Source organism: Salvia splendens, chromosome 3 (assembly GCF_004379255.2).
Source record: "Salvia splendens isolate huo1 chromosome 3, SspV2, whole genome shotgun sequence".
Taxonomy (NCBI): domain Eukaryota; kingdom Viridiplantae; phylum Streptophyta; class Magnoliopsida; order Lamiales; family Lamiaceae; genus Salvia; species Salvia splendens.
Window position 1 is genome coordinate 16313860 of NC_056034.1, and position 24155 is coordinate 16338014.

Consider the following 24155-nt stretch of genomic DNA (forward strand, 5'->3'; position numbering starts at 1 on the left):
GTCGTTAAAAAAAAACGAAAAAAAGAGAGACGCATGACCCTCATGCGTCTTTATGAAAGACGCATAATCGTCATGCGTCTCATTAAAAGGAGACGCATGAGGGTCATGCGTCTCTCCCAAACCTGGAATAAAAAAAAAACTCCAGTACAAACGAGGAATCATATCTCTAGTCTAGAACAAAAATATAAAAAACCCCGCGTCAATCAGAGAATCTGTCAATGCCCAAATTGACCTAACAGTATCATATGCATCAATTCCTATCAATTTGAAATTTTGATGAAAACCCCTTTTCGTTCCTGCGCCTGTCTGAGTGAAATTCAATCGAATTCTAAAAAAAAGAAACAAAAAATGATGGCAATGGAAGGACATATGGATAAGGCGGTGTTGGATGACATTATACGCCGGCTGTTGGAAGGCAAAGGAGGGAAACAGGTGCAGCTTTCGGAGGCCGAGATCCGCCAGCTCTGCGTCAGCGCTCGCCAAATTTTCATCTCCGAGCCCAACCTCCTCCAACTCGAATCCCCTATTAGGATCTGCGGTCTCACTCTCTCTTTTCCTGTTTTTCGCCCATTCTATGTGATCAAATTTTGCACATACGTGGCATTGGAATTCAGATTAGGTCGCCCGAATTTTTGACAGTGGAATTTTGGGGTTTTTGGTGCTTGATGAAATTCATTAATGCTGGATTTGTTTATATTTTTGATTGGCATGCTGAACGTTTGAGTATGGATTAATTGTATGACCTAGCTTTTTAAGTAATAAAACGCTAATTTAAGGTAATTTAGTTTCTTATAGAAATTCATTGACTAGCTATTGCTGGTTATCATGATGATTTGGGATAATTTATTTGCAGTTATAAAGATTCAAGTTTGTTTACTTGTCAGCTTCTACATGGTTAATTGTCTTGACTCTTGAGGATGTTGGTACAACTGTGATAATCACTTTGCATTTATATGATCACTAAATCATCAAGTGCATATAAGTTGTGGGCAAAATCAGATGCTAATTTATAGCCTGTAATGTTGATATGCCTATCCATAGCCTAGTTTGGGAGTAAATCAAGTTAAAAAAATGTTTTGAAGTAGGTCCCATGATTACGCTACTGTGATCTCTTACGTTTGATTTAGGAAGATATGAGTTAATCACCAGCGGTATACACGCATTAATTTTCTTTGTAAAACTAGAATAAATATAAACTTGCTATCGCCAGTAGGCCCTATTCTACTGGGAGATGGAGCTCCACAGAAGTGGGACATTGCTGACGCCAATGTGTTAGTGTCAAGGAATGACCTTTTCCAAGTATTGCTCGTCTTTGGTCTCAGTGTAACTACAAATTAAATCCTGGTATAACTCCCTATAGTACAGGCTGCTTTAGGCAACTTGGTTCATGTAGCTCTCAATGTTTAAGCTTTCCTCTCGTGCAATATGTGTATGTCACATTGTCACTCTTAGTTCTTGAATAATATTAGCAGTGTACTCATCAATTATTATGTGCTTACAAGTTGCCACATTAGTTGTTGCTCATTGCTTCTCAACTTTGCTATGTGCTGGTAAATGAAATAGCTCTCTTACAGGAGACATACATGGCCAGTACCAGGACCTATTAAGGCTCTTCGAGCTTGGTGGGTACCCTCCTGTCTCAGATTACCTATTTCTAGGAGATTATGTTGATCGAGGTAAGCAGAGTTTGGAAACGATATGCTTACTGCTGGCTTACAAGGTTAGGTATCCAGATAGGGTCTACCTTTTAAGGGGAAACCATGAAGATGCCAAGATCAACCGTATTTATGGATTTTATGATGAATGTAAGAGGCGGTTCAATGTTCGGCTCTGGAAGATATTTACCGACTGCTTTAATTGCTTGCCTGTCTCTGCCGTCATCGATGACAGGATACTTTGCATGCATGGGGGACTTTCTCCTGAGCTCAAACAATTGGACCAGATTAATGAGATCACTAGACCGACTGACATTCCAGATAGTGGCCTCCTCTGTGATTTGCTTTGGTCTGATCCTGATCCTAGGGTACGTGGTTGGACCGATAGTGATAGAGGTGCCTCATGCGTTTTTGGGGCAGACGTGGTTGCAGAATTCTTGCAAAAAAATGATATGGACCTCATTTGCCGTGGCCATCAGGTATAGGACTATCTTCTTTAACTTTCAGGCTCTTTTTCTCGTGATTATTATACTACCCCCGTCATTTAAAATAGGAACTTTTGAAACTATACAGATGTTAATACACAATTGGTAAAGTAAGAGAGATAGAAAGAAAAAACCGATTCAAGTATTGTTAGTGAAGAATGAGTCTGACCTCATTAGAGAAAAAAAGTTGTTAAAATAGAAAGTTTCTAATTTGAAGAGATGGGCCAAAATGGAAATATTTTTTATTTTGAAGGGACGGATGTAGTATCTTTTAGTTGGAGTGTGAGATGGACTGTAGATCTCAGTATGAAATATATGCAATAGAACATCGTGGTTTTCGGTTTTCCTATTATTACAATTATGTACATGTGCTCGTAATTGGATCTTAATGCTTATTCTCTTTTCTTTGGATCTTGTTGAGTGTTTGGCAGTTTGGCTAATGTCTCAATACTAGATCATTGATTCGATAGCTACTGGAAGCTTAACGTATAGCTTAGATTTCGTGTGTCATGCTGCTGTTTTGGAATGATGATTTACCACATGCTAAATGCAGGTGGTGGAGGATGGGTATGAATTCTTTGACAAAAGAAGACTAGTTACCATATTCTCGGCTCCAAATTATGGTGGCGAGTTTGACAACGTTGGTGCCCTTTTAAGTGTGGATGAAACACTAATGTGTTCCTTTGAGATATTGAAACCCTTGTTAGTCAATCCAAAGGTGCCTTTGAAAAAGGTACGATGATTCCTCTTCTTCCTACATATCTCCCCAAAATTGATCTTGATGGTTTAAATTTTGATAATTACTTTCGGCGTCTTGATTGGCAGCCCCCTAAAATTGGAGCGTCCTGATGCACAACGAAGTGCATTTACAAATTTGTTTCAGTGAATGGGTGGCTTGCATTTCTTTGTTCATAAGCTGTCTCGTAGAGAATGTTTGATACTCGTAGCTTAGAAAACTTGGAAGCTGGGAAGTTGAGGAGAATCCATTAGCAAAAGGATTAGCAGGCAAAAGAGATGTGTAAACTGGAAAATCAAGCTGTTTCCCCTTTATGGATTGGAACCCTCTTAGGATTGGGATATTTAAAGAAAGCATTGTGTTTGTTTACATTTGGGTAGCTACAACTTATTCAAAATATTAATGTGATTTCTAGCATCATTTGTACATTCATTCTGACTTCAGCTATGGCTCTTTGTTTGGTAGTCTGATGATCATCAATGCAGCAATAGCAAGTCTGATGATCATCAATGCAGCAATGCAGCAATATACATTTTCTGTATTTAGTGTTAAATACCAGTGGTGAACTTTTTTTCCCTTTCAATTTTGCCTCTAATCAACTCTTAATGATTTTTTTTATAAAAATGTTGTCTGCCCCTATAAAATAAAATTTCTTCAATCAAATAAGAATATATCTTTGTTGGTATATGCTCGGTCTTACAATCACAAAAACAATTATGGATAGATAGCAAAATATAGTACAAAGATTAAAAAGGGACTCTTTAATTTAATCATACAATATACTAAAAATTATAAGAAGTTAGAGATATGAAGTGGAAGTCAACAGTTGGAAGAACGTGGAAGGAGGGACTCTGTTTGAGAAATTTGATTAGTATCAAACCTGGGTGGAAATTTATCTGAATGAGAAAAAGATATGTTTATGTGTTTATGGTTGTATATAAATGAACTTGTGGATGATTTGTGGTGAATGCGGTGTGAATATATGAGAACATGATTGTGAGATCTTTTTGAAGCATGATTATGTGTTGGAAGCATGAATATATGTGTTTGGATGAATATTTGATAAACCCTAGTTCGAAATTGTGAAACATGAAAACTGTGATGTTCGGATAGTAGATTCCGACGTGTGTTTGACTGACCAAACGTTCTTATTTTGGTGCGAATTTTAACTGAGTAAACTTCAAGGTGTCTTCTATGTTTTGTGTAAATTTCAGCCTTTTTGGACGAAAGATGAATTTTTAATGAATTTTTGAAGTTGACTGCGCAGTCCTGCCAGAATTTATTTTCTCGTCCAGTGAGTTTCGTTTTTGATTTGACCAATCTAGAGATGTGATTTTGATATGAAATTTTAACTGGATGATCTTTGACGTGTCTACTGTATTGTGGTAAAATTTCAGCCCCAACGGAGGTTGGATGAATTTTTAATGATTTTTACAAAAGGACTGCGCTGTTCTGCCAGATTTCTATCATACAAAAATAATCTATGTTGTTAAGTTTTGAATGATATACATGATGCATATGTGTTAAGGAACCCATTCTATGATGAAGTGATGTGTTGTTCGTTGATGTAAGCTATGGTGTGTTTCCTTGTGTTGATGAACGTTTGGGATGGGTTAATTAAAGAGACGATGGAAGGAACGTTAGGACATGCATGATAATTTTTGTGATAAAAGGCTGATTGTATAGCAGCGGCTGCAGAGCTCCCAACACAAATCCAATTGAATTTGGAACCTGGATATTTCACAAACAGAGAAATTGATAAATTCCATTCTAATACCCACCATAACTAGAAAGGATGGATTAATAGAATAAATGCAAAAGCCTATATCACAATATGGTGTAACTACAAAGTAGACTTCTCTAAAAATATCAATACCCCACTTATTAATATTTTGAATGTGCACGACTTTTATCATATTTAAATTTAATTTCAAATTTAAGTGTCAACAAAATGGTTGATCTTGAATAACCTGGATAATGATACTACCATTGAAGGCCCAACTTTGTTTGTCCATATGATGCAATATAATTTTTTTTCTTTGAAAAAACCACATATGCTTCTAAAATAGTACTCCCTCGCCGTCCACCATTAGAAGTCTCATTTGAGTTCGGCATGAGTTTTAAGAAGTATAAAGAAAAGTGAGTGAGAAAACATAGTAGAATGTGGAGTTCATTTTTATATAAAAGTGGTTGAATTAGTTAGTGGAAAGTGGAGTATATCTACCACTTATAGTAAAAGTGAACTGTGACTCCTAATGACGGGGTAGAGAGAGTATAGTACTTGTATGATTGCTCTCTCTTTGAAAAAGGTCTTTTATCATGCTAGCTGTGCTACCACTCAATTTCAAGAACAATTCCAAAAATGTGATAGTTCTAGAGGTGTATTTTAAGTCTACGGACTATTATGGGTCCATATATTGTACTCCCTGTAATAATTTTGCGTTCCCCAGCTAGCTAATGTGCGGGATGGCCTACTAATTTATGAAGTAGTTGATGGCATTTCGGGTGAATAACACGCAAGTTTGATAAAGTAAGAGAGATACAGAAAAAATGTTTGAAACATTGTTATTTGTTATTGAAAAATAGGTTTTCGTCGTTAGAGAGATAAAAAAATATCCTATTTTACATAGACATTCAAGTTAGATAAATTTAATTTAATTAAAATTTTGGTAACGGTATGCAAGTAATCATTTCATCGGATGATTATTGCATCTCCCTAAAGTCAGGGTGATTATTTAATCATCCCAATTCATAATATATTATTATTATGCATTGTGAAAATTTAGTCATACTAATAATCTTTTAAGTTATTCTACACCACAATCAATCCAAACACAAAAGTAAATAATTTTAATCTACGTTATTATATGAATGTTATCTAACTCATTCATCATACAAAACGTCCTAATGATATTTTGTTAACATCTGTTGAAAATGTCTACGTTGCATGGCTGGGTATGAAGTTGATGAGCATGTTTGTAGAGATAAGAAGTGGGAAAATATCTGCATATGACCGTTGGACAGCTGGATCCTAGTCAGCAGTGAGTCAGCTTTGTTAGTTAGTTAGTTTTGTTTGCTTAGCTTTGTTTTCTCGGTAGCTATATATAGCTCCCTTCTCTTTTGTAATCACACTTTTCTCATGATCAATAATAGATCAGTTTCTCCATTTTCGATCTATGTTTTCTGGTTTATCATTTTCTACATGGTATCAGTGAAAATTATCTCATTTCCGCTGTAATTCTCTACTTTCATTCCGATCAAATGGCTCCTCGCGGCGGCGGCAATCAGTTCCAGCCGGCGGAGGACAGTTCCAGCCCTTACTACCTACATCCGAGTGATAATCCAGGTCTACAACTGGTATCTCAACCTCTCACTGGTTCTAATTACATAAATTGGAGTAGATCCATGTCTACGGCTCTCTTAGCTAAGAATAAACTGCCTTTTGTCAATGGTGTGTTGTTGAAACCAACTGATGATGATCTGCTTTATCATGCTTGGATCCGATGCAATAGTATGGTTGTTTCCTGGATTAGAAACTCTCTATCACCACAGATTTGTTCTAGCATCATGTATTTAGATGATGCGAAGGAAATATGGTCTGATTTGAGAGATCGCTTCTCACAGTGTGATTCTGCACGGATATATCAACTCAAGCAGAAAATTATGTCTCTAAGTCAAGGAGATGATGATGTCAATACCTACTTCACTAATCTTCGAATTGTTTGGGATGAGTATAAGCATACTCAACCAATATCCTGGTGCATTTGTACAAATTGTAGATGTCAAAGTGCAGCCAAATGGCATAAACATCAGGAAGAAGAGTGTGCTATGCAGTTCCTAATTGGATTGAATGCTTCTTATTCTCAGATCCGTTCTCACATTCTATCTATGGTGCCTTTACCTACCTTATCTAAGGCTTTCTCTTTAGTTCTACAAGAGGAAAGACAGCGCACTATTGGAGGATATAGTGAATCTCCAAAGTATTCTCCTCTGCCACCAGCTGTGAGTGAGCATCCATATTCAGCTAATACAACTTCAACTTACTTTAACAGAAGTAGAGTTTGTACTCATTGTGGAAAAACAAATCACACGGTTGATACTTGCTTCAAACTTCATGGATTTCCACCTAGCTTTAGCAAGGGAAATTTTAAACCAAATCAGAATTTGAAGAATTACAGTAACTCTAAGTCTGTGAATTTTGTTGATGACACCATTCCAGAGACATCTGAGAAGGCTGTTACTTCTTCAGCTATGCCTACATTCGATCAGTGCCAGCAGTTGATTTCTCTACTGCAGAGCCAACTTGCTATTGGAACCATTTCCCTTACACCTTTTATTACTCTACATTCAGTTTTATATGTTCCTTCCTTTACCTTCAATCTCATTTCTGTGAGCTCATTAACCAGCTCCATGTCTTGTAATGTGATTTTCACTCATGATTCGATTGAAATTCAGGAAGCTTCTCGGGCAATTGTGATTGGGAAGGGTAGAAGAATGGGAAACTTGTACACTCTAGATGTACTTTCTGAACAAGCAGCTACTCAAGGTCATTCAACTCACCATACTTCTTCCTCTACTTCCTTGTCTGTTGCTCACTCTTTAAATGTCAATTCTGTTGTTAGTATTGATGTTTGGCATAAGAGATTGGGCCATTTATCTTTTAGCAAATTAAAAACAATGTCAGAAACTCTCTCTTTCAGTAATAAAAGCCATTCCTTGTGTGAAATTTGTCCTCTTGCTAAGCAACAACATTTATCTTTCCAATCCTCTGACAATGTTGCTAAAAATCCTTTTGATCTCATTCATTGTGATGTTTGGGGCCCTTTTACTCCAAGCACACATCAAGGATACAAATACTTTCTTACTATAGTTGATGATTGCTCGAGATTTGTCTGGACTTTCTTGATGCAGACAGAATCTGATGTCAATACCATTCTACATCAGTTCTTTAATACCATTCTCACTCAGTTTTCAAGAAAGATCAAGGCCATTAGGTCTGACAATGCTCCTGAATTCAACATACCCTCTCTTTATACAGCCTTTGGCACTATTGTGCAACACTCATGTGTTGAAACTCCTCAGCAAAATGCTCGAGTTGAGAGAAAACATAAACATCTCCTAAATGTGGCTAGAAGCTTGCTTTTCCAGTCACATCTTCCCATTCATTTCTGGGGGGATTGTATTTTAAATGCCTCTTATCTCATAAACCGTACCCCATCCTCTGTCTTACCTGATAATCAAACTCCCTTTCACCTTTTATTCCAGAAACCACCTTCATATCATCATTTGAGAGTCATTGGTTGCCTTTGCTATGCTTCTACTTTGCATAGAGGCAGAGATAAATTCTCACCCCGGGCATCTAAATGTGTTTTTCTGGGGTATCCTACTGGGTATAGGGGTTATAAAGTCCTTGATTTGGACACCATGAAAGAAGTCATTACAAGACATGTTATCTTCCATGAAAACACCTTTCCTCTCCTTCACCTCCCTTCTTCTCCTTTTCCTCCTGTACCAACTTCTTCTCCTCTGTCTATCACAGAGCCTGCCACCCATCTTGACAGCTCCAACCCTTCCTCCCACCCTAACTTATCCTCTCCTCCTGACTCCATCACCACCAGAAGTGGCAGACACTCTAAAACACCAGCTCATCTAACTGATTTCATATGCAATTCAGTTACTTCTTCATCTCTCTACCCACTATCTGCTCACTTCAGCTTATCCAAACTTACTCCAGATTACCTCAAATACATCATCCTAATGTCAGCCATATATGAACCACACACATACAAACAAGCCTCCCAAATAAAAGAGTGGCAGTTGGCTATGCAAGAGGAGTTATCAGCCTTTATAAGGACTGATACTTGGTTTATCACTGTCTTGCCTCCTGGAAAAATACCAATTGATTGTAAGTGGCTCTACAAAGTCAAGTACCATGCTGATGCAACTGTAGAAAGGTTCAAAGCTAGGCTCGTTGCTAAGGGCTTTACACAACTTGAAGGAGTTGATTTCCTAGATACTTTTTCACCTGTTGCTAAACTTACAACAGTCAAAATGATGTTGGCTCTAGCAGCCATTAATGGCTGGTCTCTGACACACTTGGACATCAACAATGCTTTCCTTTATGGAGATTTGGAGGAGGACATTTACATGACCATTCCACCGGGTCTGGAAGTAGATAGACTCAGTGTTGAGGGGGCCACTCCTGAGTCAACACTGGTCTGCAAATTAAAGAAGTCCCTCTACGGTTTAAAGCAGGCTTCCAGACAGTGGTACCTCAAATTATCAGAGGTTTTGAAAGGATTTGGACTTCAGCAATCCACATCTGACCATTCCTTTTTCTTCAAGTCAGATGCTACAAGTTTCTTTGGGATTGTAGTCTATGTAGATGATATTTTAGTGGCTACTACAGATCCTCAATTAACTGAGGATTTCAAGAACTTTCTGTCCCAACACTTCAAATTCAAGGACTTGGGAGTACCGAAGTACTTCTTGGGCATTGAGATTGCTAGAAACAAGAAGGGAATACAAATTTCACAAAGAAAGTATGCTATGGATCTTGCGAATGAAGCAGGTCTTCTAGGATGCAAGCCTTCATCAATTCCAATGGATCCTATGAAGAAATTGCAACTGGACTCTGGTTCTCCATTGGATGATCCATCAAGATATAGAAGATTAATTGGAAGATTGCTATATTTGTGCATCACAAGGCCAGATATTACTTATGCCGTGCATAAGTTAAGTCAGTTTGTTTCCAAACCTTGTGCTGAACACTGGAATGCAGCTGAAAAGGTCCTTAAATATTTGAAGTGCACTCCTGGAAATGGGCTTTTCTTTTCAAGCAGTAGTAAGCCTACTCTAAGCATCTTCTCTGATGCAGATTGGGCCTCCTGCCCGGACACTAGGAAGTCTATGACAGGTTATTGCTTGTTCCTTGGGAATTCCTTGATTTCATGGAAGGCCAAGAAACAAAATACTATCTCAAGATCCTCTGCCGAGGCAGAATACCGAGCCATGGCTCAAGCAACATGTGAAGTTGTGTGGGCAAAAGCATTGCTTGAAGACTTTGGAGTGAAGACAGATAAGGCTGTTCCTTTGTATTGCGACAACCAATCCGCCATCTATATATGCTCAAATCCAGTTTTCCACGAGAGGACAAAGCATATCGAGATAGATTGCCATACGGTTAGAGAGAAGTTTCAGAAAGGCATCATTAAACCTCTTCACATCAGAAACAATCTTCAAATTGCTGACATTTTTACCAAGCCGCTGGGAGATTCAGCATTTCAAGCTATTTTGGACAAGATGAACTTCAATAGCCTATATAGTTCATCTTGACGGGGCGTGTTGAAAATGTCTACGTTGCATGGCTGAGTATGAAGTTGATGAGCATGTTTGTAGAGATAAGAAGTGGGAAAATATCTGCATATGACCGTTGGACAGCTGGATCCTAGTCAGCAGTGAGTCAGCTTTGTTAGTTAGTTAGTTTTGTTTGCTTAGCTTTGTTTTCTCGGTAGCTATATATAGCTCCCTTCTCTTTTGTAATCACACTTTTCTCATGATCAATAATAGATCAGTTTCTCCATTTTCGATCTATGTTTTCTGGTTTATCATTTTCTACAACATCCAATCTTATTTATCATATAAATCTTATCTATCTCATGTACCAAAATGCTCTCATATTGTTCTCTTTTATGTCTCCCTTAATGTTGAGATATACTACTTCAACAAAAAATAACTTTTTTTTCTAGTTGAAAAAGAAAGTAATGAAGTTTTGTATTTTAATATGAATATTAAAAGAAAGTAATGAAGTTTTTGTATTTTAGAGAAATTATTGTATGTCTCCCTTAATGTTGAGATATACTACTTCCTCTAAAGGAGTTTTTTCTAGTTGAAAAAGAAAGTAATGAAGTTTTTGTATTTTAAGGTCATTCCTCTCTCTAAAATATAAAAAAAACTGTCACTTTATATAATGAAAGATAATAACCAGTAATATTTTATTTTAACAATAGTGACGGACATATGTCCGTCAGTAATATATTCAGATTTTATATTGTTTTATTTTATTTTTCTTTTCCTCCCTAGTGAGAAATTATATTTACAGTTAATAAATCCATTTAACACTCTTTCCCCTTTTAATCTTGATTTAACCTTAGTTTTCACTTTTCACTTTTCACTTTTCACTTTTCACTTTTCACTTTTCACTTTTCACTTTTCACTTTTCACTTTTCACTTTTCACTAATTCCCAACCCCACGGCCCCCCAAAATTCCCTCAGCTCCACGATCGCCCGCCCCAATCTCTCCTCCACCACCCATGACCGCCACAAAATCCAATGCCCTTTGCCATCGCTCCCGTCTGGTTCCCTGTTGTGGCTTCGCTGCCTCATCCGCCGCCCTCTGCCACGATACCACCGTCTATACCCTCACTCCGCTCGTCAAAGTCTCCCCGCCGTCGAATTGTTGTTCCTCATCATCGTCGACGTATCGAGATCCCCGACCTCGCCGCGTCCTACACCAGCGCCATCCAGTACTTGCATCTCTGCCTCTGCGACCAGCGCACAGTCCTCGCCTCCGTCGATCGCCGCCTCCAGCGGCGTGTTCGAATTCCTGGTGAAACTATTGCCGACTCCACGACGGAACTCCACCGCGAGCTGCGGAGAGGCGATGTTGTCGAATTGAGCTTGGCGGTTGGTGGCGGTTTCAATTTTAGAGGAAATTGAGATTGCAAAGTGAGTGACTTTTCAGATTTTCGCTACTTCAAGTAGAAATCTGCAAATCTATACTTTAAGATTTATGAATTTATTTTCAGATCTGCACGTTTTAATTTTTTTAAATGTTTCACTGATATTTCTTCGACAGATTCTCACGAATATGTATTTATATTTTGTTAGAAGCATTGCTTTGGTGGAAACTTGTAAATACCTAGATTTTAATTTTGATAAACATGATTAATCATAATTGGGCTATTTGGCTGTCGAAAGTGATGATGAAGATTCAATGCATGATAGTTTGAATATGATACACTACTATATTGGTTTGACTACCTTTTTCCAGTTTTGTTGATTAAAATGGATGTAATATGCCTTGAAATCCAAATAATGGTACTGTCTGTTTCTCACAAAGTTTATATGATTTCATAGTACTACTAATTTATAGTATCTTATAACTAGTTTTTTTGAAATCTTCATGCAGAGTAGTTTGCAGGAAGCTTGAAGGTATTTCCTATTTATTTCTGATTCTGTATGTAATAGCAAAAACTACCAATGAGAAGAAAGCTTCATGCAGAATAGTTTGCAGAAAGCTTGAAGGTTTCTGTTTCTGTTTCTGTATGTAATAGTAAAAAGACAACTTTGAGGCATTTTGTTGCTAACTCTGATTTCTTTTAGGGAAATTTCAGGATCTGAAAATTTTAAAGAATCAGTTGTATTCAGCAGCTGAATCAAGAAGAAATGATTATTGCAGAGCTATAGCATAAATACAAGGTATGTGAATTTGTAAAATGAATAGTTATATAATATACCTAGTCGTGCGTGTTATATATTATATCGATTTTGTCACGTCATTTTGATCGGTTGCTGGTTTCAGAATTTCATCGTGCATAGTATGGAACTAGGAGCTCCGCCTCCTGGACCTCCCTCGGATATATAGTAAGAATTTTATTTCATTTTGTTGTTTTGTTTATGTTAATTCAATCTTTTCCAATTGCATAGCCTAATCCCTTCAAATGAACACAAAAACTGTAGCTAAGAAGGCACTCCTGATTCTTGTATTCTCTACTCTATTATATTATTATTTCTGAATCCATCATTCCATTAATTTTCTGGAATTAGTAAGAAATACTTATGTATGACATTTATGGTAGATAGATAAATAACCCTATGTAATTGTTCGTTTCAGGCTTTTGTATGTGAATTTCTTTCAAATTACTCGATGGATACTTTTGACAAATTAGGTTTTAACTCATTAACAACTCTTGCTTGGGAAATATACCATTTCAAGAGCTACATTTGAGAACTCTCGAATAGTACCTTTTGATTGTCATTTGATTTCTGATAATTGAGTTATTGACTAGTGAAATTGGATTCATGTTGATTTCTCAGTCACTATTGAACAATTTGAAATTTGTTGTCTTCAACTACAGTGCAGAGGCATGTTATGAAACCACTTTGTTTAAGAATTTCATTCATGGAATGTCGATTGAGATCATTGTGAAATTCATGAATAACTCTTTTCTTACTTTTCACATTTATAAGGTTCATCATTTATTTATCTTCATGAAATCCCCTGTTATAAATTTAAATGCATAAATTTTTTTCTTGAATCTCTCTCTTTTTAGAACATTGCAGGTACATCCATAAGTTCTAATCCGCTCACTTATGCATATTCTTATTAATGAACGAAACATGGTTACTCACAAGATTTTTTGTTGATGTTTCTCAATATTTGTGTAGGCAATCTAAAATTGCACAATAATTGTGTAAGCAGATGACCTCAAGTCAGATGTTTTTGTCCATGGCCGAAGAGGTAAATTATAGAGCAAATACATCATATATAGCTAATCTTGAAAGTTGCATGTAAAAATTGAGGATTGTTTTGGCTGATTTCTGAATTTGTGGATGGGATATTTTTGCAGTTTGATATGGGTGATGTTCTCATCGGTGGTAAACAGAGCAGTGGTATGTCGCACCACATTTTTCACCACTTTTCATAGATTTGATAAAAAATGTGAGATACCTGTTGTATGCATTTTGTAGACTATTGCACCTAAGGATGTTCATCGTTTCCGAATTCTGGGACTTCTCTTATAGCCTGTCCAACGATATTTGCTATGCTTTAGTAATCAGACTAGTAGGGTGTTTGGCTAAGCCTATTTAAAGATGTTAGTAGATTTATGTTAATGGATCATTTGTTGTAGACTGATAGCCATGATCAACCATGCCATAGAAGTATCTGGATTGGTAAATCAAGAATGCAAGTTTGTGGTTCAAAAATATGGCTCATCTATTATGGATATTATCTTGAAAGAGGTAACTTTTCTTGTTTTTGATGCTCTACATTTGTTCCCAATTTCTGATGTTGCTCTCACTGAACCATGGTTTGGTATGTCTACAGTTGCAACCAGATAATATATGTGGCCAACTCGGGGTGTGCGCAGCCCATGGAGCAAGGTTAGTGCTCGTCTTCATAGATAGTTGAGCTTAGATAATAATTGAGGTTTGTGTAGATGGATATCTGATTTCCAGATGCACAAAAGCTTTGCTCAATGATAATTGGAAGGACTGAAGAGAGAAGAAGGTAGAGATTTTATCAGTCGAAGAAGCTGCATAATGTCCTAATCTCGATTTACTGTTTCTGAAGTTGTAATTTACTTATTGCGGGGGTGAGGGGTGTTTCACCTAATCATATATTGTATATGTGAATGTTTAAATTTATAAACTAGAAAATAAAATTTGATGTTTTTTTTGGAAATATGGATTATTAGCGACAGATTTTTTCCTTGAGTAATAAATTTTGAGGTTTACTAACAAGCTTTTTACGGCAGCGCCATTCTGTCCTGTCATTAATCTCTTCCTGGAGGATATATGGATTTTACTGACGGATATTTCCGTCACTAATTTTCGTTTTTTTGTGTGTACACTATCTAAAGTGTCTCTAAGTACAAGTAAAAGTGTCTTAAATATGTTGGAGACGCGTGTTAAAGCGTCCCGTGTTAAAAGCGTCCTAAAAATTAACTCACCGACGCTAGCTAAAAGCGTTCTTAATTGGATTTGGCACGCTCCAGGTAAGGACACTTTTTAAAGCGTCGGTGATGTATTTAGTAACACAAAAAAGCGTCCTAAATTAAGCAAAAAAGCGTCTTTGGAGCTCTTTTTTTCTTGTAGTGTGTATCCCCCGACAAACATTGTCACTTTCCGAATAACAATTTCATCTAAGATTATAACAGCAGGGTTGTGATCAATTGAGATTTTTTAGCCTAATTGAGAATTGAGATGCATTATCCACATGGAAAATATTTTTAGATTAATTAATTATGAAAAGGTAGAATGGTAATTTCATGGTACATTTTATTCAATAAATACTTTTTCTTTTTAAATTTTTTTAATTTTTAATTTTTTTTTGTCAACTACATAACAATTCATATCAACTAAACACATATAATGTCAACTATGGGGGTGTTCGGTTTGTAAGATTTTATCCGGGATTAAATTTGTAGTGTGTTTGGTTTATTAGATTCAATCTCATAACTCAATCCTAGATGGATAATCATGGGATAATTAGTCATAGCTAACCCCCTATGACAAATAATTTCACAACTCAATCCTAGATTGTATCTTGATATTATTTTATCTTGTAAACTGAACACCACCTATGTGTACAATCCATGTCAACTACATACACATATAATGTCAACTACATATACAATTCATGTCACCTATACACATATAATGTCAACTAAGTTGTTGACATTTGATGTGCAGGCTATTGACGATAATACCCGCAAGTTGACATAATCTACTTGCAGTTGACATTTCGAAAATGTTGTGGATGAGTGACTGAAAATGCATCTCAATTCTCAATTAAGCTAAAAAATCTCAACCTAACAAGACTCACAACGTATGTTTTACTTTTGTCTTTCAATATCTTTTTAAATAAAATAAATAATCTTTAGTTGCATTATATATAAGTGTTTTATAATTAAATTTATGAACCAAAAAAGTCACCTTCTTCTCTGTATCGGTTAATTTAATCTTCTTAAAAAAAATCGATAGTAAGAATTGGGGGCGTATAAATGAGTTTTCATGCTAAATACTACAACAAAATAAAGTTAATATTAACTGGGTGATCATTATAGAAGAATTTATATGTCACATTGTTAATGTGAACAACGAAAAATGATGATTCTAGAATGTAATTAGCTTAAAGCTTAAGGTGTACAAACAACATCATATCATACACAAAATAATGCAAAATAATCGGGCATCAACAATATATTATACATTTTCATAATTATAGGATATTTAGTTAAAATAATTATGAAATAGATCAGATTTGTTTTTTGCAAATTTGAAATAAAATCTTATTATAACATTTAACCTAAAATATCATATAAAATTACTAATTAAATTCTAGTAGATACATTATATCTCAAAATCATGACCCTAAGGCCATGTTTGGTTGGCAGGAAAGTAAAGTTGACAAGGAAAATGATTCCTGGGAAAATGAATCTCGGGAATATGATTCCTAATAACTTTACTTTCCCGTGTTTGGAAAATATCAAGATTTTAAAGTTAATATTTGATTTAAACACTAAACTAAAAATATACTTATCATTTTTATTTATAAAAAATAATAATACATATTATTTAATAAATTATTAATTACAAATGATAATAATTATAATATTATATTTATTATTATGATGGATAGTTTAAATATGGATTATACATCATAATATATAATAATAATATAATAAATAAGATTATTATTATTATATTTACTAAAGTTTTAATTGAATAAATTTTTTAATTTAAAATTTTACTACAATTTTATTGTTAATTACTAATTTATAAAGTAATAATTATTATATAATTATAATTATTTTTAATTATTTAATAAATTATTATTATTATGATAATAAAAATTAAATATAAATATTAATAATATAGTTATAATTATGATAATTTGAATTATAGTTATTTATTATCCTGAAATTAGGCATGGTTTATACTTTTAAATTATTTTTAAAACATTGTAATAATAATAATAATAATAATAATAATAATAATAAAACTATACTATATTGCATTAAATATGTAAGAATCCTAAAACTGGGAACAAGAATACCTAAGAAAAGTTAGGATTCAGAATCCTGGAAAGTTGTACTAACTTTCCTTGTTTCAGGATTTTGATTACTTTCTCAGTTTAATTAAAAACCGAAACAAACACAGGAATTTAAAATTTAAGGAATCAGAATACTTTCCCAGACAGAATCCTGGCAACCAAACATGGCCTAAATGTAACTATTCAAATGATTCCGTATAACCACGAACTATACTATCTTGATTATTAATTTGTTTTTGAAATTTAACCAAATTGGGCTTCTTTCTCCTCCCATAAATATGGGAAGAATGAGTTGCAGTTTAATTGGAGCTGGCGGTTTTAAAAGTAAACTAGTGAAGTGAAGTAATTAGACAATAAACTAAGCCTAAATAGTAAATACTCCCTCCGTCCTTGAAAATTTGTCACCTATTTCCTTTTTCGTCCGTCCCTAAAAATTTGTCCCCTTTCACTTTTACCATTTTTGGTAGTGGACCCTACATTCTACTAACTCATTCACACTCACATTTTATTATAAAACTAATATATAAAAGTAGGACCCACATGCCACCAACTTTTTCAACCCACTTCTATTACATTTATTAAAACCCGTGCCGGGTCAAATGGTGACGAATTTTGGGGGACGGAGGGAGTAGTACAGTTGCAATTGCAACGAGACTAGCAAGTCGGAATTTCCATCGTTATCGAATCAGCTCCGAACGGGTCCCATGCCACCGAATGACACTTCGCCACGTCATTTCCTAGCTGGAATGGATTCGCGCCTACATTTTTTTTGCCAAAAAAATTAAAATTAAACAGTCATAACGAATTTCCTTTTACTTTGGTATTTGATGCTTTCCCCGAATGGAATATGCTGTCTGAAATGGCGTAACCGTAAAGCCACCGCCATGAGTAAAAGCTTCTCTCCACAGTTGCTTCCATTTCCTCTATAAAATTTGTCTTCCTTCCTACGCTCCGTATTATGTTCCAGATCTCCCACCCACGCTTCCCTCCTTCCTTATTTAATTGTTTCGGGTACGTTCCGTGTTTAGTCACCGTTTTCTGCACTTTTTCCGTTGTTCAAGCCTTTATTCAGCTGCGCGTTGGTCATTTCGATGCATGAAATGTATTTGAATTTTTCCAGCTCTGGTCACTCTGTCTTGCATGTGAATCTGCATGCATTTTCTCTTCCACTATTCTCTAACTTGACGCCGTTTGTCAAACATTAATCTATTGCTGTTTTTTTTGTGCATTTGGCTGGTAGTTTGATAACCTTTTTTTTTGGTAGATCTTGTTCATTTCATCTGCAAAAAACTGAAGCCCAAAACCTCCTTATCTCAATGCACCAACAGCTAATGTAATACATTTCAGAGTTTTAGTAAACTCTTTGTCAAGCTTGTTAGCTGCTTTCATTTATCAGTTTCCTGTTATGCCACCTGCAGTTATGGCTCCACCAAAGCAAATCTCCTGCCGTCCAGAAGGCCTCACACTCGCCTCTTAATGAAAGGATAATATCTTCCATGACGAGGAAAACAGTTGCTGCTGCTCATCCTTGGCATGAACTTGAGATAGGTACATATCTTGACTATCTACCTTATTTGCCATTACTCAATTAGCCTTGCTAGGCTCAAGCTTTTTTCCCATTATTGTCAATGTAGGACCTGGAGCACCAATTATCTTCAACTGTGTAAGATACTTTCGTTCACCTTTTCATACTATAAATTTAACTCGAAATTTGTGAATATCTCCATCATTTGTACCAAAAAACTTGTTAATACATTCCCAAATGGAAATGGTAGTTTTTGTAGTTTGCCCTTTCTTGTTATTATGAGATTGTCAGATTTTGCTTTGCTTTACTTGGAAGTTCAGTCCACTCTCAACTTGTATCATCACTGCAGGTGGTTGAAATAAGTAAAGGAAGTAAGGTGAAATATGAACTTGACAAGAAAACAGGTTCACTATCTTCAAACGCAAGATATATTTGGTCGATCGTCAACTATTAAAATTTGTTTGCGGTACAGGTTGATTGTGTTCTTTACTCATCAGTTGTGTACCCCCACAACTACGGTTTTGTCCCTCGCACTCTCTGCGAAGACAATGACCCTATCGATGTATTGGTGATTATATTTTGGTGAAACCTTCTTTCAAGAACAACTCGTCTTTGTAAAAGTAATTGTGATGTGTTCTAATTTTAATTTTGTATATTCAGGAACCTGTCCTTCCAGGCTGCTTTCTCAGTTCCAAAGCAATAGGTGTCATGCCCATGATTGATCAGGTACAGTTACTTACTGCCGCGGACCGGCCACATTCATCATAGAATTCAGAAAATGGTTTATTTACTTGATAAATATTGCAACAGGGAGAGAAAGATGACAAGATAATTGCTGTGTGCGCTGATGATCCTGAGTATCGGCATTACACAGACGTTAGTGAGCTTCCGCCCCGCTGAAATTCGATGACTTGTATCCTTCTGAGAAAATACTATACTAATTCTATTTGTTTGTTTTTTTCTATATTGTCATCTTAACTGTAAATCACTCAGACAAGAAAATTGAAAATAAGGATGTTGCAGTCGATGACTTTCTTCCAGCCGCGGTAGCTTATGAAGCAGTCCAATCTTCCATGTCAGTGCTCCTCTTCCATGTATCAGCATCCTCAGCCTTAGCTTGTGCAATCAACTTACTAACCTTTTGTGAATGTTTTTCTCACTACAAAAAAGTCGCCAATTAGTGACGGAACAATCCGTCACTAATCAGTGAAATTTCTTCACTAAACAGATTAGTGACATATCAAGTTTGGGCAGATCCGTCATTAATAAACTTGTCGGTAAAAAGTTTTAGTGACGGTTTTTCCGTCACTAAATTTACTGTGACGGAAACTGTAGGCGACTACTTGGCATTAGTGACGGAGTAATCTGTCACTAATTAGTGTCTGACACTTTTCTTGTTGAGCTATTGGATGCCGTCACTAATTCCGTCAGTATTTTTCTTTTTTTTTGTAGTGTCTGCATTGTCATTTCAATTTCAGCTTATTGCTAGAGTTTGACTAAGCATTTCCACTTCATTATTTTCACCATTTTGATATGATATAATGGATTGTGTGATGCAGGGATCTATATGCAGAGTATATAGTGGAGAGCTTCAGGCGGTAGTTTTCCGCAAGCAATGGTGCTCCATTTTTTCATCTGGATGATAATTATATTGCTACACTTGTATACAATATAAGATGATGACAAATAAGAATTTAAGCAATGGTGCTCCATTTTTTCATCTGGATGATAATTATATTGCAACACTTCTATACAATATAAGATGATGACAAATAAGAATTTAATTGATAGAATAGGATATGGTATTTGCTATGTAAATAGGGATTGGCCTGATTGATTATTCCTTTTCTTCATCTGTATTCGAGCGTACTATTTTGTTTTTTACCGCAGCTCATGCATGTATTCTAACGCCATGTGATTTTAATTTGTCAAATTGCTACATATTTCCAACTCTCACGTCTTACTGTTAATTATCTCTTCCCCTGTAAGAATCCCAATCAGGTCAGATCATTGGATTTCGGGTCAACCTTACTTGGGTTGTGGGTTAAGTGGGTGTGAGCTAATCGGACCAGTCCTACTCGGACTGTGGACTAATCGGGTTGTAATTTTATCGGGTCAGCTGATACGCTCGGATTTTACACTGCTTTAAGGTCTTTATTTGGTCCGTTATTAATGTCAAAATCACAATTCATGTCCATATTTTGCATATTTTTCTCTATTTTGGTATTTTGACGTGTTTTGTGAGATTTGTGCATATTTGAGCCTAAAAAGACAGCAAAAAGTCGAAGTTGGAAATCTGGAGCTTCGAGATGCCCAGCGGTACGCTGCAACACGCACAGCGACCGCTGAGCCAGTAGCGGTCCGCTCCGGAGAAAGTTGTGCTGAAACGAAGAACACGTCCAGCGACCGCTGGGGAGTGCGCAACGACCGCTCCAAGAGTTTACGAAGCTACGGATTATTCACAGCGACCGCTGCAACATAGTGTAGCGACCGCTATCCAAGAGGCAGAGGCTACGGATCAATGTGCAGCGACCGCTGGCCAAGGTGGAGCGGCCCGCTGCGAAATTTGATCTACTTTCTCCCCAAGATTTACCAAACTTAGTCATCTTTTACCTTATTTCATGCTGCTCGATTTTTCCTCTATAAATATCCCCTCAAACCTCTTCATTAGTATCTTCTTTTTGCCTTATAATTCTAGAGCATAAATTTGAGAGAGTTCTTCATTGTGCAAGAGGTTGAAGAATGAATCAAGAGAAGATCAAGGCTACAAGGATTCAACCTTTGGTTTTTATTGCTTTAGTTCTTATGTTCATTTTGTTTTCCCTTCATTCTATGTTTTTAGATTATTCAATTATGTGTAACTAAATTCATAGGATTCTAGGAATGTGTTAGTAACGACTTTGGTTATACGATTCCGTTTTGCTATTTAATATCCGTTTTGTTTTTACTTCGTTTCTTCCCTAAGTTGTTCCATAATATTTCACGTTTGAGTGACACATTCGGTGATGATTAAATATAACTTGCTACATAATCGTGAGAGGAGGTTGGCGAGTTAGATCCACTTAGTAGACACTACAATTAGCTTCCCTTAAAACGGCACTGTTAATTGAGAGTGTGGACTTTTCAAGGGTCTTAGGAGCTTTTAGGAGTTACGGATCTAGGATTGACAACCCTAGTGTTAGTAATCTACGCTTGTGCCGCATGAGCAAAACTTATGTGACTCGTTCTATCGAAGTATAAACCGTGCTAGGGTATTGTAGTTGGAATTTGTATAACCATAACTGTGAACGCACATCCCTGGAATTCTCTTATCTCTCATATTTTACCTCTTTAATTATTTGCAATTAGTTGTTTATTTGTTTTCAAGTTGTTTATTTGTTTTCAAGTTGTTTTAATTTTCAAAATCTCCAAAACTTTCGATTTTCCAAATAGTGAACGAACTTAGTAGAAGGTAGCCAATCTGTGATTGTTTTCCCTGTGTTCGATATCCGGTACTGACCTTTAGCTATACTATATATACTCTGTATACTTGCAGGTTTATTTAGTGCTAATAAAAAGTGCATCATCAACCCTACTCGAACTGTGAGTGAATCACGTTGTAGTTTTACCGGGCTAGAAATTTTCAACCATAAGAGCATCCGCAGCGGTGGCGAAAGACGCCACCGCCGTCCGCGCCGTTGGCAAGGCGCAGGACCGCCGCCGCTGCAGCCGCGCCGCTGGCACGGCGCTGCTCGATGTATCGAGCACGTCCGTGCCAGCGGACGCACACGTGGCGCGCTCCCATTCGTCAACGGCATAGCCGTTGTGTTTAAACTTTTTTTTATTTTTATTTTTTAAAAATCGGTATTTAATTATAAATAATGCTAAAAAATAAAAAAAAAATATTTTCCAAATCCCAAAAATATGGCCGTTTTTTTCCCGTTTTTTCTGAATTTTTTTGATTTTTTTTTATTTTTTTTCCCCAAAATCATCTATAAATACACACATTCATCATCCATTTATCACATCAAATCATCTCTCATTCATCTCTCATTCATAATTCTCATACAAACTATCAACACATTCATCCCCCACTCAAAATCTCAAATGGATTTCACCCATATTATGGCGGAAGCGGAACGCGAAGAACAAGAATACTACGAACAACATCGTGCCGCTTACGAAGCATATGTCGCGGCGAATACCCCTGCTCCTCCTCCTCAACGAACCAGATCAAATCGACGGTACATCCATCGTGACCGGGAGGGAGCCCACGAAAGGCTCGTTGCCGACTACTTTGCCGACCAGCCGCGGTTTCCGGCAGATTACTTCAGGCGCCGTTTTCGCATGTCAAAGCGCTTGTTCATGCGAATTGTCAACACATTGTCCGCACGTGTTGAATACTTTCAAACAGGTGTAGATGCAGCCGGCCGGCAAAGTATCACGGCGTTGCAGAAGTGTACGTGTGCCATCCGACAACTCGCTACTGGGCAAACGGCCGACATGTTCGACGAGTATTTGCATATCGGTGAGTCCACTGGAATCCTATGTTTAAAGAATTTTTGCGAGGGCGTTCGTTCTGCTTTTGGGGATGAATTCCTTCGAGCACCCACCACTGATGATTGCCAACGGTTGCTTCGTCTTCATGAATCAGTCCATGGCTTTCCCGGAATGCTTGGCAGCATTGACTGCATGCATTGGAGGTGGAAGAATTGTCCGACTGCTTGGAGGGGGCAACACTTGAGCGGTCACAAAGGCGGCGGCCCAACGCTTATCCTTGAGGCGGTCGCCGACTACCGCCTATGGATTTGGCATGCATATTTCGGCGTTGCTGGATCCAACAACGACTTGAATGTGCTATATTCGTCACCACTCTTCAATGATGTGATGAATGGTGTAGCACCGGCGATCGACTTCACCATCAACGGAAATATATACCGCATGGGTTACTATCTCGCCGATGGTATCTACCCAAGGTGGTCGACGTTCGTGAAGACGCTCCACAACCCGCACGACCCGAGACGGGTTCTTTTTGCGCAGCGTCAAGAGTCAGCGCGGAAAGATGTCGAAAGAGCCTTCGGGGTCCTTCAAGCTCGATTCAACATTGTGAAGGCCCCGGCTCGGCTGTGGTACGTGAATAATATCGCCGACATCATGTTCACGTGTATTATATTACACAACATGATTATAGCCGACGAAGGGCCGAGGGCGGCTAGCTTCTACGACGAGGACGAAGCCGGAAGCTCAACAGCGAGGTCTCCCCTACGCCGAGGCGAGCATACGACGGTTGGCCAGAGGATCGAGACAAGACACACAATGCGCGATACTCGAATCCACAATCAACTACAAGAAGACCTAATCAACCACATGTGGGCGAAATTCGGCAACGAGTAGTGTCATTTTTAATTTTTAGGATTTTAATTATGTAATTTTTAATTTTTAGGATTTTAATTATGTAATTTTTAATTTTTAGGATTTTAATTATGCAATGTTTAATTTTATTTGTCATTTGTAATATTTATTGTGGGTTTTAAATGAATTTTAATATTATGGAAATGTTTTTGTGTAATTGAATTTTATATTAATTGTGCTCGTCCTTGCGGAAGAGCACAGTTGTGGGTGTTGTGCTCTTGCCAGAGAGCAGGCATGAATAGTACCGCCCGGGCCCACAACCGTGCCGCTGGCAAGAGCACGGTTGTGGATGCTCTAACTCTCTAAATGTTACGGTCTAGTTGGATTAATCCACTGAGTTGCAAAGTATACTGACATTCCTAGTTGATGCATCCGCCATCGATTTAAGAAGAAGACCGGATCTTCCCAAATCTTGCAAAGCCTTTAACGATGATCGCAAGTAAATTTTACGTGAGAGACTCAAGTCTCTCCCAAGAACACTACAGTATTTGCATTATGTGACAAAGTTCAATTAATTCATTAA

The 24155-nt window shown here is 36.9% G+C and overlaps 1 protein-coding gene, 1 long non-coding RNA gene and 1 pseudogene across 7 annotated transcripts; all 3 read left to right on the forward strand.

Moving 5' to 3' along the window:
• Positions 1-202: 202 nt before the first annotated feature.
• LOC121795257 (serine/threonine-protein phosphatase PP1 isozyme 9-like) lies at positions 203-3304 on the forward strand. Its single transcript, XM_042193755.1, has 4 exons — positions 203-538; positions 1575-2134; positions 2694-2873; positions 2966-3304. Exons 1-4 carry the CDS (start codon positions 277-279, stop codon positions 2987-2989), a joined length of 1026 nt encoding a protein of 341 aa, XP_042049689.1. The 5' UTR covers positions 203-276; the 3' UTR covers positions 2990-3304.
• A 7812-nt stretch (positions 3305-11116) lies between these two features.
• Positions 11117-14343, forward strand: LOC121795259. 6 transcript variants are annotated; one of them, XR_006049439.1, is made up of 8 exons: positions 11117-11603; positions 12067-12182; positions 12261-12356; positions 12460-12521; positions 13326-13398; positions 13508-13550; positions 13629-13901; positions 13987-14343. It is a non-coding gene; the product is annotated as an uncharacterized LOC121795259 (long non-coding RNA). The 6 variants fall into 6 exon arrangements; XR_006049440.1 differs by having other exon boundaries at positions 11119-11603; positions 12072-12182; positions 13790-13901; XR_006049442.1 differs by having other exon boundaries at positions 11119-11603; positions 12072-12182; positions 12272-12356; positions 13790-13901.
• A 3778-nt stretch (positions 14344-18121) lies between these two features.
• LOC121795258 lies at positions 18122-20191 on the forward strand (annotated as a pseudogene).
• The last annotated feature ends 3964 nt before the right edge of the window (positions 20192-24155 follow it).

Coding starts and splice junctions, on each gene's coding strand:
- LOC121795257 (XM_042193755.1), top strand. CDS start 277: ATGAAAACCCCTTTTCGTTCCTGCGCCTGTCTGAGTGAAATTCAATCG. Junction 2,135..2,693: donor TCATTTGCCGTGGCCATCAG/GTATAGGACTAT, acceptor TGCTAAATGCAG/GTGGTGGAGGATGGGTATGA. Junction 2,874..2,965: donor CAAAGGTGCCTTTGAAAAAG/GTACGATGATTC, acceptor CTTGATTGGCAG/CCCCCTAAAATTGGAGCGTC.